This window comes from Notothenia rossii, assembly GCF_949606895.1.
Source record: "Notothenia rossii genome assembly, chromosome: 10".
Lineage (NCBI taxonomy): Eukaryota > Metazoa > Chordata > Actinopteri > Perciformes > Nototheniidae > Notothenia > Notothenia rossii.
The window spans coordinates 19,840,006-19,862,034 of NC_136908.1; the positions used below are offsets into that span (position 1 = coordinate 19,840,006).

The 22,029-nt window shown below is 41.5% G+C and overlaps 1 protein-coding gene across 2 annotated transcripts in view; it reads right to left on the reverse strand.

The window, feature by feature from the left end:
* Positions 1-22,029, reverse strand: part of samd12 (sterile alpha motif domain containing 12) — a 137,715-nt gene that overhangs the window by 78,529 nt on the left and 37,157 nt on the right. For both annotated transcript variants that reach the window (XM_079653543.1, XM_079653542.1), the window contains exons 3-4: positions 18,094-18,223; positions 1,198-1,338 (exon numbers count right to left, since the gene is read on the reverse strand). In XM_079653543.1, the coding sequence (XP_079509669.1) occupies positions 1,198-1,338; positions 18,094-18,223 (271 nt within the window). The remainder of the gene's footprint in view (positions 1-1,197; positions 1,339-18,093; positions 18,224-22,029) is intronic.

Consider the following 22,029-nt stretch of genomic DNA (forward strand, 5'->3'; position numbering starts at 1 on the left):
TTTTGATTATAAGGGTTTGTTGGAAAGTTATTATCTTTATTCAAGTACTGCAGCGCTAAAGCTTCACACAACAGCATTCTCTTCTGAACAACAGCTACTGTAGGTGATAGGCAAATGTAATCACAAATTTGTTGGGTTTAAAACAATTTAAAAACCCTCCACAGTCTACTTTTAAAGCAGCAGTCACATTTGACTACACAAAAGGATAGTTGATGAACTCCTGTAGCCAGCAAGCTAAGTGGGTTGACTTGCCTCGCAGCCCAAAAGCTCCTGTAGCTTCTTTGAATGGTTCTGTTTGATTTCCCCTGGTAATGTTTACAATTGTAAAACATTTAATTGAATAAAACAGCCGTAAAATAAAGCCGTCTGAGCTAACAAGCTTGCTAACAGTAAGATTAGCTCCTTTGCTAAAGGGACTCCTCTCTCATAGCCATCTGTAAACCACTGTTCTTTTGTGGAAACGTTTTTTATCCAGAATTAAATAATAAGCCAAAATAGCTTTTTGTTTGTTCCCCTTTGGCAATCAGAGACCAACATGTAAGTGTTCATCAAAGTTGAACTCTACAGAAACCATTCGTGCAGACAAATGTTTTGAGATTCCATTGAAATGAATTGATTTCACTGCAAGATTTCAGCGTTTTAAATCGCAGCAGACTAGCAGGATAGCTTATGCAACTCCAAGAGTCATGGACAGATTTGTCTTCTTTGGTTATCTTTTGATGTAAAGTGATCACAGAACGGTCATTATATATGCAAACGTCTCAATGGTATATCAAATACCATTAAGACGTTTGCATAATGACCGTTCTGTGATCACTTTACATCAAAAGATACCCAAAGAAGACAAATCTGTCCATGACTCTTGGAGTTGCATAATCATTTCTGATTCACCACTTCCTGTGAGCTTTAAAACATGCAGTGATTGCCATGACTACAGATGGCATGCACATAAATGCTTCACAGTAAATGGTTTGAATATTTATCAGAATGTGAGATGTCTGTGTCCTTGTGAATAATATTTACCCGCGAGAGAACCAGATACAGTACGTGCTCTTAAAACCCTGTGTTGTTTTGAAGCTGGTGTAATCAAATAATTATGCAAAATTAGACAAATATTATGATGGGGAAAATCATACATAGTTTTCTTATGTATTTAAGGATGGACTGAGATTCACAGGGGGAGAACGGGTGCTGTACCTTGTGTGAGGAGTTGAAGGGTCCGGACTTCCTCGCGGACGCGGAGCTGCAGGACCTGCTGCAGGATGTGCTGCCTCTGGGCTTCCTGCATGATGCCCATTCTTTCCAGCTTTCTGTCTGTCAATCTCATCAGAGCTCGCCCTGAGCAGGAAGAAAACACATCTGAAGGTTAAGAGACAGAAGGAGTGGGATTAAATATGCACAGCTAGAGACACTCTAAAAGGGTAAGGATAAAGCATTTATAGCAGAGTAGGAACAGAGAGCACACAAACAAACTCGAGAAATTACGGCAGCACTAACTTTGCAGTGTAAGTTGATAGCTTAGCTTTTCAAGGCTGCAACATGTTTTTGACATAAAAGCTAAGTGTTTATAAAAAACCTTTGCCCATTATGTATATGTCAATTAATGTTACACACAGCATAACTCAATGTGAAGGACAGTCTCCCGAACCGCAACACGGGTTTCCATAAATATCTGTAATGTATGTCCCTTGAGCAATAATCCCTTCCAGCTCCTTCCTTAATTGCAAAGCCTTGTATAAAATCCATAATTTAATCATCCAATCAGTGTCGATGAGGGGGATTTTGGTCGAGTATTGCGTAATTATTAACGCTTGTTACGAGTGGCTTTGTAGCATGTGGGATGGTAAGCAGATAGGAAGATATTCAGGCTAATTACTAGGCATTAGGTTGGACTCCGGGAGCTCCCTTTACTCCTTTGTCCTGATGACACCCTTGGCAAGAAACTGGCTCTGATTGGTTTCAAGCCAAGGGGAACGATCCGTCCTGATTGGCTCGTTGAGTCAGCAAGCACTACTATTTAGACATACTTATGGCTATTTTACTAATATGTATTTAGACTGTAAGTGTAAACATGCACATTGACATTGAATTTTATCTCGTTTCACTATCGCTACTACCTCTGCTTTTACCACTTATTTATTGTGTCTATTTTTTACTGCAGTGAGAGTTGCCAAAGAAATGTCGTTGTACTCTGTATGATGACAATACAGATATATTCTATTCTATCACAGTGTTCTAACATTGTCTCTCTTGTTTTTTTGTTTTCTATCTTTCATGGCCACAGAATGAAACGTAACAAAATATATACAGTTTTTAAATTGGTACACTTTTGTTTGTGTTCCTTTCTAAAAACAACAACTCAGAGAAAGGCAAATTTAATAAATGCACAACTCTTGACTTGATTGGACAATATATTGTCTATCGTTTGGTCACGCAGAGCCACACACTACCATGTTGCTACAGTATCATAGCACAAAAGGGAGCAGTTTGGAAAGCTACATTCCTTTGAGTGTTGGTGGTATAATCTTGCCTTTGTTGGTCCAATTTTCCCGACTTAACAAAAGCAACTCCTTGTTAGGTGTACGGTGTAATGGATGCTAAAATGTGAAGTACAGTTGAGATGCTTCAACGCAAAATGCCGCTCGATGTACCCATTACATTCAAACTGGGGAGCAAAGTAGAGTCATAAAAGCTTAGTAGAGAAAAGACCATGTTTAAATGGCAAGAAAGAAAGAATGAGATTAGTGAGTTGGAGAGAAATAGAGGACTGATGAATCGAATGTGGGGCGGAGGGCGGAAAAGTTGGGGGGAAAAGGAAGACGTACAAATTGACTGAAGAATACCGTGGTATACATGCTGTTATGAGTCTATAAATATTGACCAACCATCACTTGGCACCTCATTCTGTAACCGAAGATAGATCGGCATGGCAACAGAGGTTCACTTTTGCTCTGCTTCAGTAATGTCTATCTTAAATAACGGGAGTTTAGGAGATACAACACAGCTCTCAAAGGGTTCAAACAGCACATTTGATTAGCAATGTATCATGGCATACTTTCTGTAGAGACGTTTGAGCAGAATCAATCTTCTTCATCTTATATTTGGCAAGAAGGCAACTAAGGGTGTACACCAAAATGTTGAACTTTTCAACTTTTAGCTGGAATATGTATCATTTGTAGCTGACTTTTGAAACGTGTCACCAGTTTAGAAATCTACTTTTTAAAATGTTTTAAAAAGGGCCTCCAGGACACCAAAACAGAAAATCTGAATGAATGAAACCTGTCAGTTAGAATTGGTCATTAATGTTTTATTCAATAAAAAAGGTTTTCCTGTAGATTACCTTAGACCTTATCCCCCAACAGCTTTTAACAAGAAGTGTATTAATGTGGGCAGGTGGATGACTCGAATAAAAGGAGCTGGTGGTCGGTGACAGCGAACAAACTGCCAGTTCTGGGCGGTGGATGCCAAGGCACCGTATCAGCGGTGTGGAACAAATTCTGTAAGGAGTCCAAGCTTTCACTGCCTTGCCCTACAGTTCTGAGCCATTGGCTTGGACAATCCCACCAAGCCTCAGCCGGGGATCCTTCAAACCACAATTAATACACTGAGCAGTGTAGCATGGCCATGAGGAGAGGACGGAGGAGGAAATTGGTCAAGAGGAAATAAATGAGGAAAGAGAGGGAGAGATACTCGAAGAAAAGTTGAACGAAATTATAGAAAAATATTGAATCAGCTGTAAAAGGCATCTTGAATGACAAAAATACCACGACAAGGCCGTGTGGTCGTACAACAATATTATGTCAGCTTACTGCACTAATTCTACAAGTTTACAGCACTATGACAGCATGGTGGCAGGTCAACACAAAAAAGACAATGGCAAAAGAAGACATGTCAGAAAATTCTTAAAGGTCCCATGTCATGCTTTTCTGGTTATTACCCGTCACCTTGTGTGTTATGAAGGTTTTTATGCATGTAAACGGTCTGCAGAGTCAAAAACCCTCAAAGTACACCCTGTAGCGAGTACAACTCGAACACAGAAAAGACCTGTCTATGCTGCCCCAGAACGCCTCGTTGGAGATTTCTCTTTTTCCATTTGTTCCTTCCGGGAAACGCATGACGTCATGCGGTTCCAGGAACGAAAATTGACCAATCTGCGGAGCTCCTCACACCAGGATCCCTTGGCGTCACTATCAAACGCAGTGGGGGGACCTTTAGTGTAAATGTTCAACTAACAGGGAGTCCCATTGACTTGCATAGAACTCCCTGGTTGGTAATAGACGAGTTGGGATCGCGGAGAAATGGTCTCCGCAGACCCATACTCACAGCGTTTATAAACCTTTTTCTTACTCAATATCAAGCCACACTTATTGTTTTTACTTCGGCTGTGAGTGTTTGTGTGTGCTCAGGATGAGTTTCGCGCTGTCTCGCTGTATTGCCGACCCGGAAACCACACCAGTAAGCCAGCTCAGTGAGCAGCGAGCCTCGCAACGTCCCGACCAATCAGAGCACACTGGGCTCACAGAGAGGAGGGGCAGGAGCTCCAACAAGCCATTTAGGACAGAGAGTGAATACACATACTTTACAGAGATGCTGTATGAGAAACCAATGTGAGTTTGGAAAATTGCACAATATAAATATATTCTAGTATACCTCAACAATGGAATTATGATCAGTAGAAATGGCCATGACATGGGACCTTTAACTCTTGACCCTAAACTTGTATTTTACACGCTCACTCTGTCCGCCCCTCCTTTTACAGCGGAGAAGTTAAAGTAGGCCTCTTGATCTGTTAAATCACTGCACTGTGCATTTGACTTTTTGTTTTGTATTCCATCCACTTACTCTGTGGTCCTGTCACTACAACTCCTTGTATGTCAGAGTATTGATTGGATTCAGATTTCTCTCATCACTATGACAGCTGACAAAATCTCTTCTGTCTTCTCGGCAAAGCTCCGCTTTCACAAAATGTCCTTTGAAATGCTAGGCTTATTGAATTTCGGCACACGTTGGATATTTTACCAGTAGAAAGACCACATTACAAGTAGTACAGAATCACACCATTTAATTATAACCAGACATTCTAAAAACAGAATTGATGGCCAGGATTTTTTATTTCAAATGGCACTTGACACTCTTTTTTCAAGAATTATTACCAAATCTAGGCTAAATCTTTTTGATATTTCTTCAAAAATGTTGTATTCCAAATATTTCCTTGAGTGCTCCTCAGAGCAAGTGGGAAGCCATGAGTAACTCCGCTGAGACCCACAGTCTAGTGCAATTAACTTACTGAAACTTCAGCTGAACTGCAGGCTGTTTAGTCAGAGAGAGCAGAGAGGACAAGCCAAGCATGTGAAACCCTCCTTTTTCCCCAATATTGGCAATACTTTTGCCTTTTCCAATTTTAGCTAAATAAATCAGCAAAGAAGTTCAACTGCACAAAATACATTTTCGAGTTTTCTCTTGACTTCTAGTCCTGAATGTGCCGTTCAAATGAGTTGCAACATTGGACCAGAATGTTATTATTCATGAAAAACAAAAACAACATGTTTCTGTTTGACAAGACTCAGTTGAAAGTGTTTCCACCATGTTTACTGGGGCAGCTCAATCATTTGCTATGATCCTGATTTACTTTTTGGTATTTTATTGCTGCCATCAGGTGGAGCTTTTGATCAAAGTATACTCTGAAGTGCTTTTAATCAGGTAATGGAGTGTCATAGAGGGAAAACTCTGCCCTTATGATTCTGTATTTTGGTGGCTTTCTGGTTGGCTGGAGGGATTCTTGAGTGGCAGAATGAGCAATTTCTTTCTACAGTAGAAGAAGCCTGTACCGCAATGTCAGGGTGTGTTAAAAATAAAACGGTTTTCAATCTTCTCCTGAATTAAAAATGTGGATATAAATAGGTGGGTTGGGAAAATACTGTCCTACAAACTAACCCACATTCCAGCCTAGCTATGTTATGAAAATACAGCAATAAAATACTGTACCTCGCCACCCTTCATCCTTTTTGTCATGCCTCCCAAGCTACCCCCTTCCTCACTGTCACTTTCCTATTCAGGTAGCATCTTGACTACCATGCTTTTCTGCTCGCCCTGGAATGAGGTAAATAATGTCTTCCGCTCTTTCTATAAGATGGTTAGTAGATCAAAGAAGAAGAGCTGCTGCTGGTGCTTTCCCTGAATTCCAAAAAACGGTCTCTCCTCCACCAAATTCATTGATTCACATTCAAGAATTTGTATTTTATTGAGTGCTATACTTAAAAAAACATGCATTTTATACATTGTTCTGAATGGATTTTCATACCCAAGAATCACACAGAAACACATTGTCCCGGGGATTTAGATTAATGAGTGGTGGGTGAGCAGCAGTGTTGGGCTGAAGCAGATTAATCTACAGCTATAGCCTGGCACCACGGCTGTGATGAATGGGAGCTTAAAACACACACACACACACACACACACACACACACACACACACACACACACACACACACACACACACACACACACACACACACACACACACACACACACACACACACACACACACACACACACACACACACACACACACACACACACACACACACACACACACACACACACACACACACACACACACACACACACACACACACACACACACAGTCACATATACAAAAACAGTTATTTTTTGCACAAGAAGCTAAAATGGCACGCTAATTATGGCTCTGTGTGGGGCGGCCACGGGTAAAGACAGGAGCACAAAGGCAGCAAATGTACCCTCTTCTCCCTCTAACTACAAAAATCACACCCTTCAGCCCTGACAAGTTTTGGCAGCTGTGCTTGAAGCCGGTTATATGGTTAGCGAATGTATTCTAGGACTACTTCTCCTAAGGTAAATCTTCCACATTGGTCACAATTCTCAAATCTTGCCTGCAGATGCGTTCCCATATGTGTGTCCTCTAGGGACAAATGTCACCGAGCTGCATCTGGCAAACCTGCAAACTCTGAACATGCACTGGGCTTTTGTCAAGCACAGAACACCATGTGATTGCCTGCTAGTACTTTTACCCCTTGCTGCCATATGTGATCGGATCTCCCTCGTGAATAAAAGTAGGATAACATAGATTTAGATTCAACAAGCCGTCGATGACAAAACATAGACTGAGGCAGCACCGGGCACACACTTCACTTGGTTTTCACTCTAATATGGAGCGGCTTGCAGTCCATAAAGTAAATGGTGACTGATTGTCTCAGTGACATAGTTGCTTGTAGCCCTGCAGCTAAAAGGTTGCTGCCACTGAGCACCTGTGATCCGATGCTAATGCTATTTCTGACTGTAGCAGAGGATGATCCTAGAGAGAGCAGGGTTCAGTAGAAGTAATGAAACAAGTCCAGCCAGAGAGAGACACACACAAACGCACACCCACGCACCGATAATAAGGAGCCTCAGTCCTGCACTTGTCACAGCAGCAGTACCCTCATGCTGGTTTCCCCAGACCTGATCTATTTCAGTGTGCCGATCATTATGCTGCACCTCTGTTGGTTAGCCACAGCTAACAACCTATAGACAGCTCTCTGGAATTTCAGCGCAGTGGAGTCGGTATGGATTACTGAAATCACTGTTAGGTTTACTGTGGAGCTAACTAGCAGGTGTGAGTTTCCTTGGTCCTTATGGAAGGACTGCTGGCTGTGATTTCAGAGACATAACATCCCGTCATAGGTGAAGGGAATTACAAAGACTTAATGTGAACCTTTTTAGACTTTCTAACGATCTGGGTTGTGAAAGGATAATCCTGCCGTGCATGTGAGAATTAAATTGTGTTCACTGACAGCCGACACATCACACAGAAGGCCTGGACCTCACTACTGAAAATAAGTGTGGCTGGGAAAGATTCAATATCATCTTTGTCATCTTCTCAGCTATCAGCAGTATTATTAGGAGACCGATGATCATATAGTTATTCATTACCATGGCGTTGTATTCCTCCGCCAACCAGTCAACTTACTGCTAGAAATGCCATCACTTCATTATTTTATGTTATTAGAAATGTGTGTGCAATAGTGATTTTTGTTGAGTGACTTTACGACCATAAAGTAGAAATGATTTCATCCTTGAGTCCATGTGAGCTTTAGTGACTGCACTGTAAAAACATTTCTGGTCTTTTATACCTTATTTTTATTCTATTTGAATTGACTTTATTTTCGATTGTATTCTGTTTCAAAGCAGTTACTTTGAGGGTTGAAAGGTGCTATACAGTTGCCTTGCCTTGTGTATTTCCATGCAAGTTTGAATGAATAGGTTTTTGATTGAACATAGTAACAGTGTTGAAGAAGCTACTTACTTCCCACCAAGTATTAGTGCACTACGGCCCGTACACACTACAGCTTCGACAGCTTCAAAAACGGTTTCCAACGCGTCTGCCCATTCACTTTGAACGGGGTGACGTCACGTTGCCTCGCTTTTCGCCGAACTGAATTGTGGGTAGCAGAGCGGAGCTTTCCTGGCGTTTCAGGCTGCAAAAGTTGAACAATATTCAACTTCTGAAGCCGGAGACGCCGGAGTAGCCAGCGTCAGCCAATCAAATCCCTTTTATGCAAATCTGACAGTTCAAGCGCTAGCCAATCAAACCGCGTGCAAGCTGGGAGAGCCAGACCGCAGTTAATTTCCTTATATTCCAAACGAGAAGCATTACGGTAGCAAATCACCCGGTTCTTTACGACCACAACTATTTACTGGGATACAAACCGGAGGAACCAGGCATGGAGGGAGGTGGCAGAGACAGTGGGTGAAACTGGTAGGTTTTCGCCTGTTTGGGGAGTTTAAGAGAGAGAGAGAGAGAGAGAGAGAGAGAGAGAGGGGTGTGGCTTGTGCATGTGTGTTTGTGGATGGTAGAGCGACAGTGAGGGAACGTCTGTATGTTTCTGGAAGTGAAACGAGGAAGCAGAAAAACAGAGGTCCGTGATGTATTTTGTGAAACAGAAGAACAGCTAAATAAATGCAACGGCCTCCCAAGAAGAGCTCGCCTCTCTCCAGTCATTTAAGCTAAAGTGGGTTATTGAACCTGAAGCTTGTTGCTTCTGCCCTCCTCAACTACGGTCTGGGAGCCGACAACAAAGTTCAACACACAGATGGCCCGTCCGCCCCTTTGTAGCATATTATTTCGATGAGAGATGAGCAGATCGCCACTGGGCTTTCAACTAAATACACAGCCACGCAAAAACTGCGGCATTTGTATAGCTCCTTATGGGTACTGCAATTTGTAGTTGCAAGTTTGTAGTTAAACTTGTAGTGCTTTCCTCTGTGGTGAAACGATCAGCACTGCACCACGGACGAAAGCGGCAGAAAGTCAAGAGATAAAGAGAGCGGGGCGGCGTTGCGTGCATGGCTTCCTTCTGCAGGTAACGGGGAGACGCGCTCTGGCGGCGGTCTCATTCAGGATCCGAAAATACAATTTAAATATTTAGCACACTTATTCGACTTATTCCTAGTGTGCCACTGGTTACGGTGCCGCCTACCCCTGGTATAAACCATGCTCGTATCTATACAACCTATAGAAAAGCAAAACGGTCTCAGTAATTCTGTCCTCCTGCTTACCGCATCATTCACGAGAATACATGTCATAACATTAAGACAACATATTCGAGGTGGTTTTAAATAACATATCCGCCTTTATTTATTTATCCAAGTTAGGTTTTTGTGTGCAATGAGGAGTCTCAAACAGGCATTTGTTTAATCATTTTAAGATTAGCTTTAATCAATTTTTGCAAATTCATTATTTTACGTTTATTTTTGGTATTATTTCCACATATTTCTCACCATTCTTCCTTCTGCCAGCGGTGTCGCAGTTTCTCGTCTCTCCCATTTTTGTGCGTACCGCGTACGGATGGGTCAGAGTTTGCGTGGAGGACCTCACATTTTCCCATCAAGTTTGTTTGTTATAAATCGCAAACATTGCTTCCGAGTAAATCGCCAGAACGCCGACACCTCCTCATCTCCACCGCTCCCATGTTTTATGTTGTGTTGCCATAAGTTAGTCTCTCTGCATTTCTGCGCTGGGCTAATGCTAATGCTAATAAAATGGTGGCTTCACAACACTTTTTTTGAGTTTCACGGGGCGTGGTTTGCAATCCGCCCAGCCAATCAGAAATATATCTCTTTTCTCACAAGAGAGCCGCATGAGAGTCCCTGCTCTCTAGCAGGGACGGAAAAGGGGGTAAAAAGGTTCTCATGAACTAATTTTAGTTCCGGCTCTTTTTGGTGTGAACCAAACATTGACATTTCGGAACTAGATCGGAACTAAAGTGGGAAAAGCACTGCGGTGTGAACACGGCTAATGTTCTAAAGCTTCATGTGGAGCAAAAAGCAGCCTCATTTACAGTCTAAAACACAAAATGAACACCACACAAACATTCAGGCTTCATGTGGCACTGCCTGGTATTAGCTTTTTTAAGCTGGAGAGCAAACAGAGCGGTACTCCGTGAGAAGATTACTCTGATTGGGACTGTAATCACATGGCCTCAGAGTCCTTGTGTCTTTCTCCAAATCTCTAATTGTCTTGCTATGATCATTACTAAAGGCTCACTAGGGGCGTGAGCTGAAATGAATTGAATGTCATGAGTCTTTTTTCCCCCCTTTGTGCCAGGTCAAGGCTTTTCTCCTTTCTGTATGCTATTGCAAATATGGACTGAAGTTGGAAAACATCGAATAATGTATAATAGAGGTATACAGTGTTATGGTTTGTGTTTGTTCATCATCAACAGCATCAGTAGTAAAACTAAGAGTGTGTGTATAATGAGCCAAACCACACTATTTATGTAACTGCTCCACTGCACGTCATTCAGTCTCGGAAGATTCATTTCCAAACCCTCCATATGGAAAAGCAAGGACGACATTTACAAAACATGCAATTTGGCAGAGCAGTAATTAATTTTATATTACACATTACATATAATCACCTTGCCAATGGCATCATTAACCGCGATTCCTTCTGTCTGCGGATCAAATTGTCCCCCAAACAGCTCATCAGCCGCGAGCTGTTCAAATTTCCCTTTTGGAAATTACACAAAACAATGGGCACCAGAGGAGTCGTTTTGTGGCTCTTGAGTTGATTTCGTTATTATTATGCCGCAGCCATGTTAAGTCCCTTTCACTCGTTTATGCCAGTTCTCTCTATTAGACAGCAGCACTTTTATTACAGCAGTCTGTGGCGCCTTCAGGATCCATTGTCTCATCCCTCAAGTGCTGTTAAGGCCTGTTTCAGTGCGTCTTTGTCCTTCTTTAAAAACAGTGTTTATCACTTTTCATGCTTTTTCTTCAGCTCATCAAATATACATTTTGTACCCAGCGTGAGACCTTTTACTGGACGGGAGATCACGGCCAGAATAAGGCAGGCGACTGGGTTTTTTTTTCAAAGTGGAGGGTTGATGGATAAACCAGAAGGGCGTCGAACACAGACCTTCAGAAGAACTGAAGTGGTATAGTGTGAGCTGCTGAACACAGGCCGCCCTTCATTAAACCACTAATATAACAGGCTATTAATTATTCAGAGTAAGGTCTTATGACAGCATACATCAAGGGCTATCAGGAGGCTGGTTATTAACTGACCTGGGTGTTCCTGTGTGAGGAAAAACAGTCGAACAGATGCATGGTCGGAGAAGTATTCCCAATTCACAGTGCACTCAATTCTCAATTTTTCATTAGAGTACTTGAAGTTTGTAATTGGGCAATCCTTTTTGACACTGGCTAATGGATAAACAATGCACTTATTATAAATGTACTGTTTCTTAATGTAAGCCCAAACACATTTTTACTCATTTACAAATGTAACCCCCGCCCCTGCAGCCAGCCTTTACAGCTGCATATCATTCTTAGTATGCCTTTAGAGCAGGGGTAGCCAACACGGTGCCCGCGTGCACTCATTCGCCCGCAGGGGCAACGTGAGTCGCCCGCCGGGCATGTTCTAAAAATAGCTCGCCAAGCAAATTCAAAACAAAAAAGGAAATGTAATTAAAATAATCTACTCTATGCGTAAACTAAACCTAAATCATAGCGAACTCTATCTACTTACTACAACTCAATATCTATCTAACACCCCTCCTCCCCCACCCCCACAATGAATATCGACTAGGGATGTAACGATATACCGAATATCGCGGTAAATACACTTCCCAATACCGTCGTGAGACTGACAAAATCTACCGCGATTTTTAAAACAATTTTTTTTTAAAAACACTTTTTTTTTTTAAACCTTTATTTAACCAGGTGCTCCCATCGAGATCATCGATCTCTTTTTCAAGAGAGACCTGTCCAACATGGCAGCAAGTAGGTTACAACATGAAAATAAAACAACAGATAACACAAAAGGACATCGTATTTACAGGGCTACATTTACACACCTAGAGACATTGACAAGTACCAACCATATATTTATATCTCGCCATGTCAATAAGCCTGGCGTTAGACTTTTTCGCTGTCCGTCATTTTGACAGACAGGATCGTAAAATATCTGTCATAATCCCTTATTACCCGTCGGGTCTGAACAGTTCACGATAGAGCATGCTCATGAACTGTCAACGGTGGGGGCATGCCGTGTGTGCATGCACCTCGCGGGATGCGCACAGCGTGAAGCAAAACCTCTCAGACATGTATTGATCTGTACGGCAAAGTACGGTTTGGGAACTATATCATTTCCTTTTGGAGGGCATGCATAACACGGCATAACACCAGAGCCTCGCTGCGGGGAAACGTTGGCGCTGTTCCGAGTTTGTTCTAATCTGTCAAAATGACAGACTGCTTTCAGATTAAATAAAATAATAAAATATTCGGTTAACGCGACCACTGGTGTCCCAGCAACATCAGTACCAAGCGAGAGAGTTGTTTCCAGAGCAGGGGATATTGTAAAGGCCCAAACACCCCAGCTTATAAATACCTGGAAATGTGGACATTCTCATATTCCTAAAAACCTGTCTGATGATGCTGAGTGAGTGACTAGTGAGTATGAGTTGAGTTACTTGAAAAACTAAAGTGAAACTTGATTTATTTTATTGCAGGGTCTGATTATTAAATGTCCTTGTTTATTTGTGAGATGCAGTGGCATAAAGAAAATGCTTACTTTGTTGGGTAGTACCAGTAGGTACAAAAACACTGGTTTTCTTGTTCCAGTCTGTTACTGTCACTTTGTTTTTGACACTTTAAAATACTGCTATCCTACAAAAAGGCTGTAAAAATCAGATTTATTATGTAATAAAGAAACATTTTCCGAGTAAACAAATGTTTTATTGAAAAAAAAATTTGTATGATTTTTTTTTTCTTCCCTTTATTATTCAATATCGCGATAAATACCGTACCGTGGACTTGTTATCGCGATATTATCGTACCGTGAGTTTTTGGTATCGTTACATCCCTAATATCGACCAATCACGTTCTTGCTTGATTTGCGGGACCAGCGTTGCAGTCGGGAAGAAAAGCAATGTGGCACCTCCCCGCTGATTTTCCTTCTGGCAGAATCAATCTACACAACACATCAGCCCCATTGAACAGCTTATCATGCCAGCCTATACAACACATGAGGAGCAGAGTTTTACTCTGTGTGTGTTGTAACTTGCATATATTTATTCCACTTGACGCACACACACGCATGGCGTAATCTCCACTGGGGACAGGGGGGACATGTCCCCCGCACTTTTCCCGTTTGTGTCCTCCCACTTTACAAATATGTTTATTCTTATTTTTTAACGCAACCCGTCATCGCCAAGGAGGAGCACACAGCCTCTGTGAGCGAGCGAGAGAGCTAGAGAGAGAGAGCGAGAGAGAGAGCTAGGGAGAGCACACTTTTATCTATTTATCTAATATAGATAAAGTAAGAAGTCATTCCAGTGTGTACTATAGGACAGTACAAAAAACAGTTTAAAAGGGGAGTGATTAGTAAAATATGCATAAATAAAAAGAAAGAATGCTAATTAGGTAACATAAGATAAGAATAAACCAGTTTAAATGATTTGTTATTGGTTGTGATAATATTCTAAAGATGATTGGAGTATTGAAAAGTATACAGCTCCCTTTCATATGAGTGTTGAGAGCTGTATCCATAAATTCATTTTGTACTCAAAGTGCATCAGATTGGTGCATTTCACTTAACATTTAAAAAAAAATATTTTAGAGGAGGTGAGGACCCCCCTAGAAGATATGAGATCCCCCCTGGAGGATGTGAGGCCCCCCCTAGAGGATGTGAGGTCCACCCCCAAATAAAGCAGGTTAAAATTATTAAATTGCATACATTTTCTTTTAGTAAACACTGAAAACGGTTCCCACAGACCCAAACAGCACACAAAGGTTAAAGGTTAGCATATAATATATAAATATAAAATATATACAGTGCAAAAAACAAAAAAAAGAGGAGTAAAAGTAGCCCCCGACTTGCTTTATTTTTTGAAAGTAGCCCTCATCCTAAAAAAGGTTGGTGACCCCTGCTTTAGAGGCACTCTGAATTTCCACAATGTGATGTAATGGACTCCTTGGACAGAAAATATAACTTAACAGTGACTCACCCTTTTTCCCCCTCTACCATCCCCTTACTTTCATTACCTATGTCATCACACCTTTTGCACTGATTAGATCTAAGGTATCGGAAATTGTGTGTTTAACAAATGTTTCATGCCAGGCAACTCTCCCAGCAAAAGAGCTTTGTCCTTCTAATTACAAGGGATTAGGGACTAATATATAATTATGCCTTAATATGCTTTAATGCATTTTTAATGACAGCTGGGTGTTAAAGTCAAATTCGCCGCCGTCTCCGATGGGGGCGGGAGGTGAAGATTGAGGGAGGGAAAGGGTTTCTTGGCAGCTATAGGCTGCAGGGAGGATGGGAAACATTGATTTCTTTGGCTGAGGTTACAGGAGCCTAGCAGGGAGGCAGCTGCTGCATACTGAAGGCATTCTGCGTTACAAATGGTGCACCGACACTGATACGCAGTAAAATGCATTTCCTCGCCGCTGTTTTATGTCAAAGGAGGGGTGGACACAAATGTCTGTTTGAATTATGATCTGGAATTGAGACTGTATATTGATTTTGCAGTTTATGAAGGGGATGACTATGTTGCCAAGACAAGTGAGATTTGAGTACCGCTGGCAGCTGTAAAGAGCATTGAGTATTCTGTTGGATGGATTGGACATCAAATACAGTCAAAATCTACTATCTGGGTCGGCAAATAATAAATCCGGCCTACAGTATGCATGTTCTGTCAGTTTTCAAGGGTTACAGCTGTTGCACGAGAAGCCCACTGAAGCAATAGATATCCACAGATGCACGACTGCATGCCCTTATAAATGTATTCATACTCACTGTTTGTTTGTCTAGGCATGATTGTTTTCCACAACAGTATTCCACTCGTCATTTGTTTCCCCCCTTGTTTATTCTAATAGAGTGTAGGAGCAGAAGAAAAAAATATCTGCATAATACTGCAAAGATTGCAAATTGCCTTGTGAGCCCAATTGGTGTGGCTTGGCCTGTTTTAATTGGGTTCCGTTAATTAATGCTCGACGTGAAGACAAACTGAATTACTTGCAGGTTTTGCGCATGTCATTATCTCTTAATTGTGCGAGTAGAAAAGCATGTGTGTGTGAGTACTTTATGTGCATGAATATGTTAACTCTCTCCTCTCTTATATTATCTTGTCAAGATCATTACAAACACAGATCATTAAGTTAATACACCATTCTAATGTTTTAATCACTGAAAGAGTAATAGGAGAAAATATAATTTATTTACAGATTATAACTGAAAGCATTGGGCTTGTCAGGAACACTGAGACATTTAATCTTAAAGTTAGATTACTATGCCATAATTAGATATGGACCCCTTGAGAAATGTTCAACTAACTGAAGAACTGGATGACTGCACTTGACATGATTTCTCTTTTCTATGCAACAAACACTGCAACGGTGTGATGAGAGTAGTCTTTTCAGTGGCAGACTCTTTAAGTCCTTTTGATGTACAGTATGTGCATGTATCTATTCTGAATTATTACTGTGAATAATTAATATTGCATAAGACCCAAACTATTAACTATTAAAAAACTTAAAGTACTAAGTCATGACAACAATTGTTCTACTGTACCATGAATAAGAGAAAAAGTTTTCCAAAATGATCCCACTTGAAGATAGATTGAAAATGTAGCAGTGGTTCACTAAGTGTGCAATGAACTGTGGGTAATCTCCTGGACCTGATGAGATATATCTGCAAGTTGAACTGAAAAGCAGTAAGATCCATATTTTCAGACCATTTAACAGGGGACGCTAAATCTCAAAACCCTCCATGCAACCGTATAAAAGTCAAAATGCATCACCAAGGAAAATGAGAGCAGAAGTCATTACGCTGCTCATCGTGACCGCCGAGCGATTCATCCTGCCAGCGAGTCGAGGAGGTCCTCCAAACCGACAAATAAACATATTAATGTGATCGGTCTTGCTCCGAGTGCGAGGCAATTAATGTTCGTCTGTTACCATGCGGACCGGAGTGTCGTTAGCTCCGGGGTGACCTTGAGGAGCCTCGTTAGGGAAATGATTGACGTGGCAAACGGTTGTCGTGGCTGACGTCGACAGTGAACGGGCGGGGACGGACAGACTGGAGGCCGGGTGGCATGGCTGCAGGCGGCAGACAGTGGGAGCTGAGCGCACCTGGATGTTCTGGCTTCATCAAGATGACAAATGAAAAGCTAAGATCTAAGGCAGAGATGAGTCTCCACGGCAACTTAAAGGGGACCTATCATGCAAAATGCACTTTTGTATGTCTTTTATACATAAATATATGTGTCCCCGGTGTGTCAGGGAACTCATACATTGTCAGAAAACAAAACCCTCTCTTTTTCCTCCGTACCCAAATCTTTCAAAACAGGGATACACTGTATGCTGGCTTGGTAGTCGCGTACTTCCAAGTCACTTCCTTCAGAAACGAAGCGGCTTGGTAGTCGCGTACTTCCAAGTCACTTCCTTCAGAAACGAAGCAAGTATGATTCCAAGCCACGGCTTCGGAAAACGAAGAAGAATGGAACAGGCTAACAAGTGTGCCACTGTCTCTAACGGCTTCAACATAAACTGTACCGAAAATAAATACCTCACGATGTCTATCTAATTATGAACTTGCTTTACTTTCACGCAACACATTTTTGGTGATAACAAATGTAACAAAGTAACATATTTACCAACACATGCTCTACACCACTACATACTTACATTTAAATGTGTGCTGCATCGGTTCAGCCATTCTCCGCAAGGGTTTTTGAAATTGGTCCGTGCGCAAAGCATTGTGGGGATTTTAAGGACGCAAAGTCTACCCATGTGCAGCCTCGAAATTTCCCCCAAACCAAGGACGCGGCCTTGGTGGGATTCCAAGAATGCTGGACATTGGAACAGTCCTTCTGCGGCACTCGATGACGTAGCATCCTTGAAATATTGGCTTGGAAGCCAGTATCCTCGAGATTGAGAAACGACCACAATGTGTCATAAAGCAGGAAATAAAAAAAGGAACTCACCTTGTGGTAAACCAGCAAGAGAAAAAGCATTTGAGCTCCATATTGTTTCAGTAATAATTCTTGATGTGGTTTTGAACATGATGGCGTTTAATCACGGGAGCATTTAGCTGAATCTCCTGTAGAATTCTGAGCAGGCATTAACTCCGCCTCTTCTTTTTTTTCACGCTAAGGACCCCGAACCTGCAGTTCTCTAACAGGCCTGAAATAGAGGAATATTAGGGACGTCTAAAATGCATGATCTGTTTGGTATTTTGAGCAAAACACATCATAGACATGTTTTTTATATCATAATATATGGCTAAAAATAGCATAATAGGAAACCTTTAAATGCTTCAGTTTTGCACTAAAAGGAGTTAATAACTGCATATGATAAAATAGAAGTTCAAACCTCATCATAAATGGTTGTTGATTTGTTTGTCATATATTTTCCAACAATATAAGTATAATCATTAAACGCTAATCACCTAGCAACAGCTAGAACAAACCCTGCGTTGATGGCTACAGTTAAACTGCAGAATAAATTATTTTTGGACGACCTCCATAAGAGACGCCGTACAGGTCAGTGAAAGTGTGAAACAGTACCTGTGATATCGTGCTGTTTGAAGGAGTCGCTGTAGATCTGGTGCTGGTTGGGACAGTGTTTCTTCAGCCATTTGCACACGTCCTGCTGGGTCCACAGGGCCACCGGCTTAGACAGCTTCACATATCCTGGCTGAGAAACACACAAAAATAACATTTAGAAACCTTCCATCATCTGTTATACTGCTTATATTTTGGTTTTGAAATCAGCTTTGTGCAACAGTCGTGTGAGTGCCCTTTATTTTTTAGCTAGCTGCCTCTCGGTTGTTATATTTTAGATATCCTTATGTATGAACATGTATTATTAAAGCCTGGGGGTTATTGTTGGTGGAATACCGCTTCCACATATTGGTCAGACGATGAGATGTCAGGACTGCAGTGCACTGCATTGTCTAATTAAAATACTGCTCACTCTCGTTGTTTCACTCATGGGTCGTAGTGCAGTCATGTGACACCTTCCACCTGACTGATTTCGTTGGCTGCTGTGTGACATTTTCCAGAAAGGATCAATAAAGTATTCATCTTTTAAAGTAAAAAGAAGACGCATATGTCAATCCCAAGCTGAGCAGAAACTCTGTTATTAATCTGGTATGTTGTGTTAAGCCACACCACACCATGTATTCATCTTGTCCTTTAAAAATGTTGACAACAAGAGTAAGGCAGTGTTACTTCACATAACAAGAAAAAAGGAACTTTTGATGTCTGGGAAGATTTTGTATTTATTTATTTCATTCTCTATTAAAGGTAGGGTAAGAATGGAGAAACCAGCGCTAGAATTTGAAACTATGCAGCCAAAAAAATCTGCCCCTTCCTTCAGACTTCCTTACAGAGCCCCTCCTCCAACACATGAACGCGCACATGACCAATGAGGGCACGAGATAAGTTTGTGCACGAGATGGAAGGCTGACAGGCAGGTAGGCCATCCAGTTATTTTAGCCGGGCCGGCTCAGATGATTGGTCGTGCTTTTTACAGCGCCACGGCTTCCACAGATGACATTTTTTATGTATTTATTGTCAAAGCATCTCATGTATTCATTGCTTTAGGGATGTTAAGAGCATTCCATGGAATATAACAAAAAGTGTATCTGAAGTGAATTACTTACCCCACCTTAAAGCAGTCATCCAAATGTAAATAAGATCCGTCTATTCTGCGAGATTATTGGTCTTTACAGTGTCTGCCGCAGAGACTGGGGAGCTTTTCATTGTGCCCGGCCTGTCAAGCATGTTGAATAATGTTTCCTTCTCTGAAACAGTATGAATATTTTGAAAGATGCATTATGTATAGCAGCTTTTAATGATATAATGCTACCTTTAACAGCACATAGCCACCACACATATTCATTTTTTCATTAAAATTGTGGAAATTAACTAAGCAAAAAAACCATACAAATAAGACAATACAATAGCTTTGCCTAAAACAGAGGAGGCCACATCCAGCAGACTGATAGCTTAACGAATAATGTGTGATTTGTTTTCTTGATATATCCAACACGATTTCCTAGAAACTGAGGTGACTCATTAAATAGTTTTGAACAGCAGTCCAAAAATAAATAAAAGGTCAGGTTAAAGTTGAACAAATCAGAGAAAGGCACCAAGTGCTCAAATTCAAATAGCTAGAATGTAGAGTGGGAATAAAACACCAACAACTTTCTGCCATTATGAATCACTACCATTTCAAGTTGACATAAAGGTTTTAAATCAACATTGGAGCTGTCAATCCAGGCTTGATAAATGCTTTGGTAGAGATCAAAATCCAAACCATCCAAGCTAATTCAAGTATTGCTCCACAGCACCCCTATTGGCACACACGCCAGTAATGTGGTTGTAACCACTTTGTGCAAAATGAAGGTTTAATCTGCAAAAAAATAGGTCACTTCATATATTGTATTAAACATGTATGCAATATAATGCTCACATACGCACATTAGGGCTGGGGGGTATGAATTACATACAATTTGTTTTAATCAAATAAATCAATATAAATATAGTAGTATTGTAGTGTTCACTATTTGTGGTTTTGATGAATAATCATTAGTATATTGGGCAAATATGGGTAAAGATTAATAATTAAAAAGTACTTCACTCTCCTGTTACAATACAATATCAAAAATCTAAAGAGATATCTAGTCTCATATCATGGTATCGATATACTATCAATATATTGCCCAGCCCTAATTGACATGCACATATCTGTATTGCACTGTACTCTGGTTGTGAGATAGTTTAAATACTTCAACAGCGGGCGGAGCAGTAACCTGCCAAATGGACCGCTCTTGAAAGTGCTGGCTATGCTTTTGATTCTGATTGAGGGGCTCCTGAAATTACAAACGGAGAGAGGTGATTACAATTTCACATACACTCCCATCTACTCCAGCATGCTCTCTGGCTGCCATGTGGTGTGGCATAGCAATGGAAAGCCTTCTCTTCTCCACCCAGAAGAGAGCAGAATAACAGGTACCGGCAGCATTTCCTCTCCTTCAAGCTCTCACCCCCCATCCCTCATCTCTTCCACTGTATTCAATCTCGCCCAGTCCCTGTCAGATCTATCACATTGTCTTTCTCACTTCCTCTGCTCACATACTGCATCTCGCATCTCTCCCGTCTATCTCACCTGTTTCTTATTATATGACACTACCTCAGCCTCTCCTCCTCTGTGACTTTCCACAGCTCCTTCCCACTCACTCTATATCTAGCACCCCAGAGAGAAAGAGAAATTGGGGGAGATGTACATGCTGGTTTTGGCATGCGGTCTACATCCCCTGCACGTAGGAGAAGTGACAGACAGTCAAGGCGAGCAGGTAGGTGAAGCCGCAGTTCTTAATGTGTGGATAGATGAATCTGCGGGGAGGGGAGGGAATGGTGTTGCAGGTAGAAGCCACATTAACCATTAAACACATCTCAACGTAATGCTAATTGAGCCTAACTAAGAGCCTGGGGCGACAGGAGGACGCCTGGATGGAGAGAAAGTAGAGGAGTGTGTGTGTGTTTAAAGCATGCGAGGAAATGGGGAGTTTGGGAGAGTTGCAGTAGCAGGAGAGAAAGCAGAGGATGCTGGGAGTGTTGAGGGTGGCTTGACTAAGAAATGAAGCAAAGGGAATAAGGAAGGAGAGCAGAAAGAAAAAAAACCTCCAGAATGGACTCGACATAATTTGACACAGGAGACTCTCTCATTTTCCATGAACACATTTGTGAGTCAATGGCCATCTGTGTTTTACATTCTGCACCGATTTAGCCCATAGCTGTGTTCCCGGGGCCGGGTACAATAGGTGAGCCGGAGCCTTCCTGCCTGCCAGGCAGCAAACGGAGCCAAAGGGCGGAGAGGAAACAGCAGAGAGGAGAAAACAGGAATCATGCTCAAAGAGCAGTGTTCAAGAGACGGGAGGGCCAATTAGAGATTTGAGTGACAGCACAGGGGTGAGAGGAGAAGCCTGCTTTATTTCTAAGTGGGATACGTCTGGGAACGGGTACACACATATATAAATATATATCCACATGTGCAGCCCAGTCGACCATCTGGAAAATAAAAAGTAATGTATACACACCAACCATCCGATTGCCAACTTTCAGTGTATTCAGCGAGTTGCTGCCTTTGGCTTTTAATTGATAACTGAAAGCCCAGTACAGCTCCCAGTATTCTTCACGTTACCTTAGCAACAGAGCAAGGACAACCTCAGAAATTAAAAAGGCGATGAATAAAGCCTTTGGGGAGGGGAAACCGTGTGGCCCAAACATGAACCAAGAATGTGGAATGAATATCCAGACATTAGGGACCACAGTGGAAAACCATTACTTACATAATGAAGCATGTAATCGTGCTAACACTGATAAGCATTTAAAGATCCAATATGAATGTACTCGGCTAAATTAATCAAGAGGCAATCACATGGCATTCTTTGTGGAGACACTGTTGGAATACAAAAAGGAGCTGGGGATTATGAG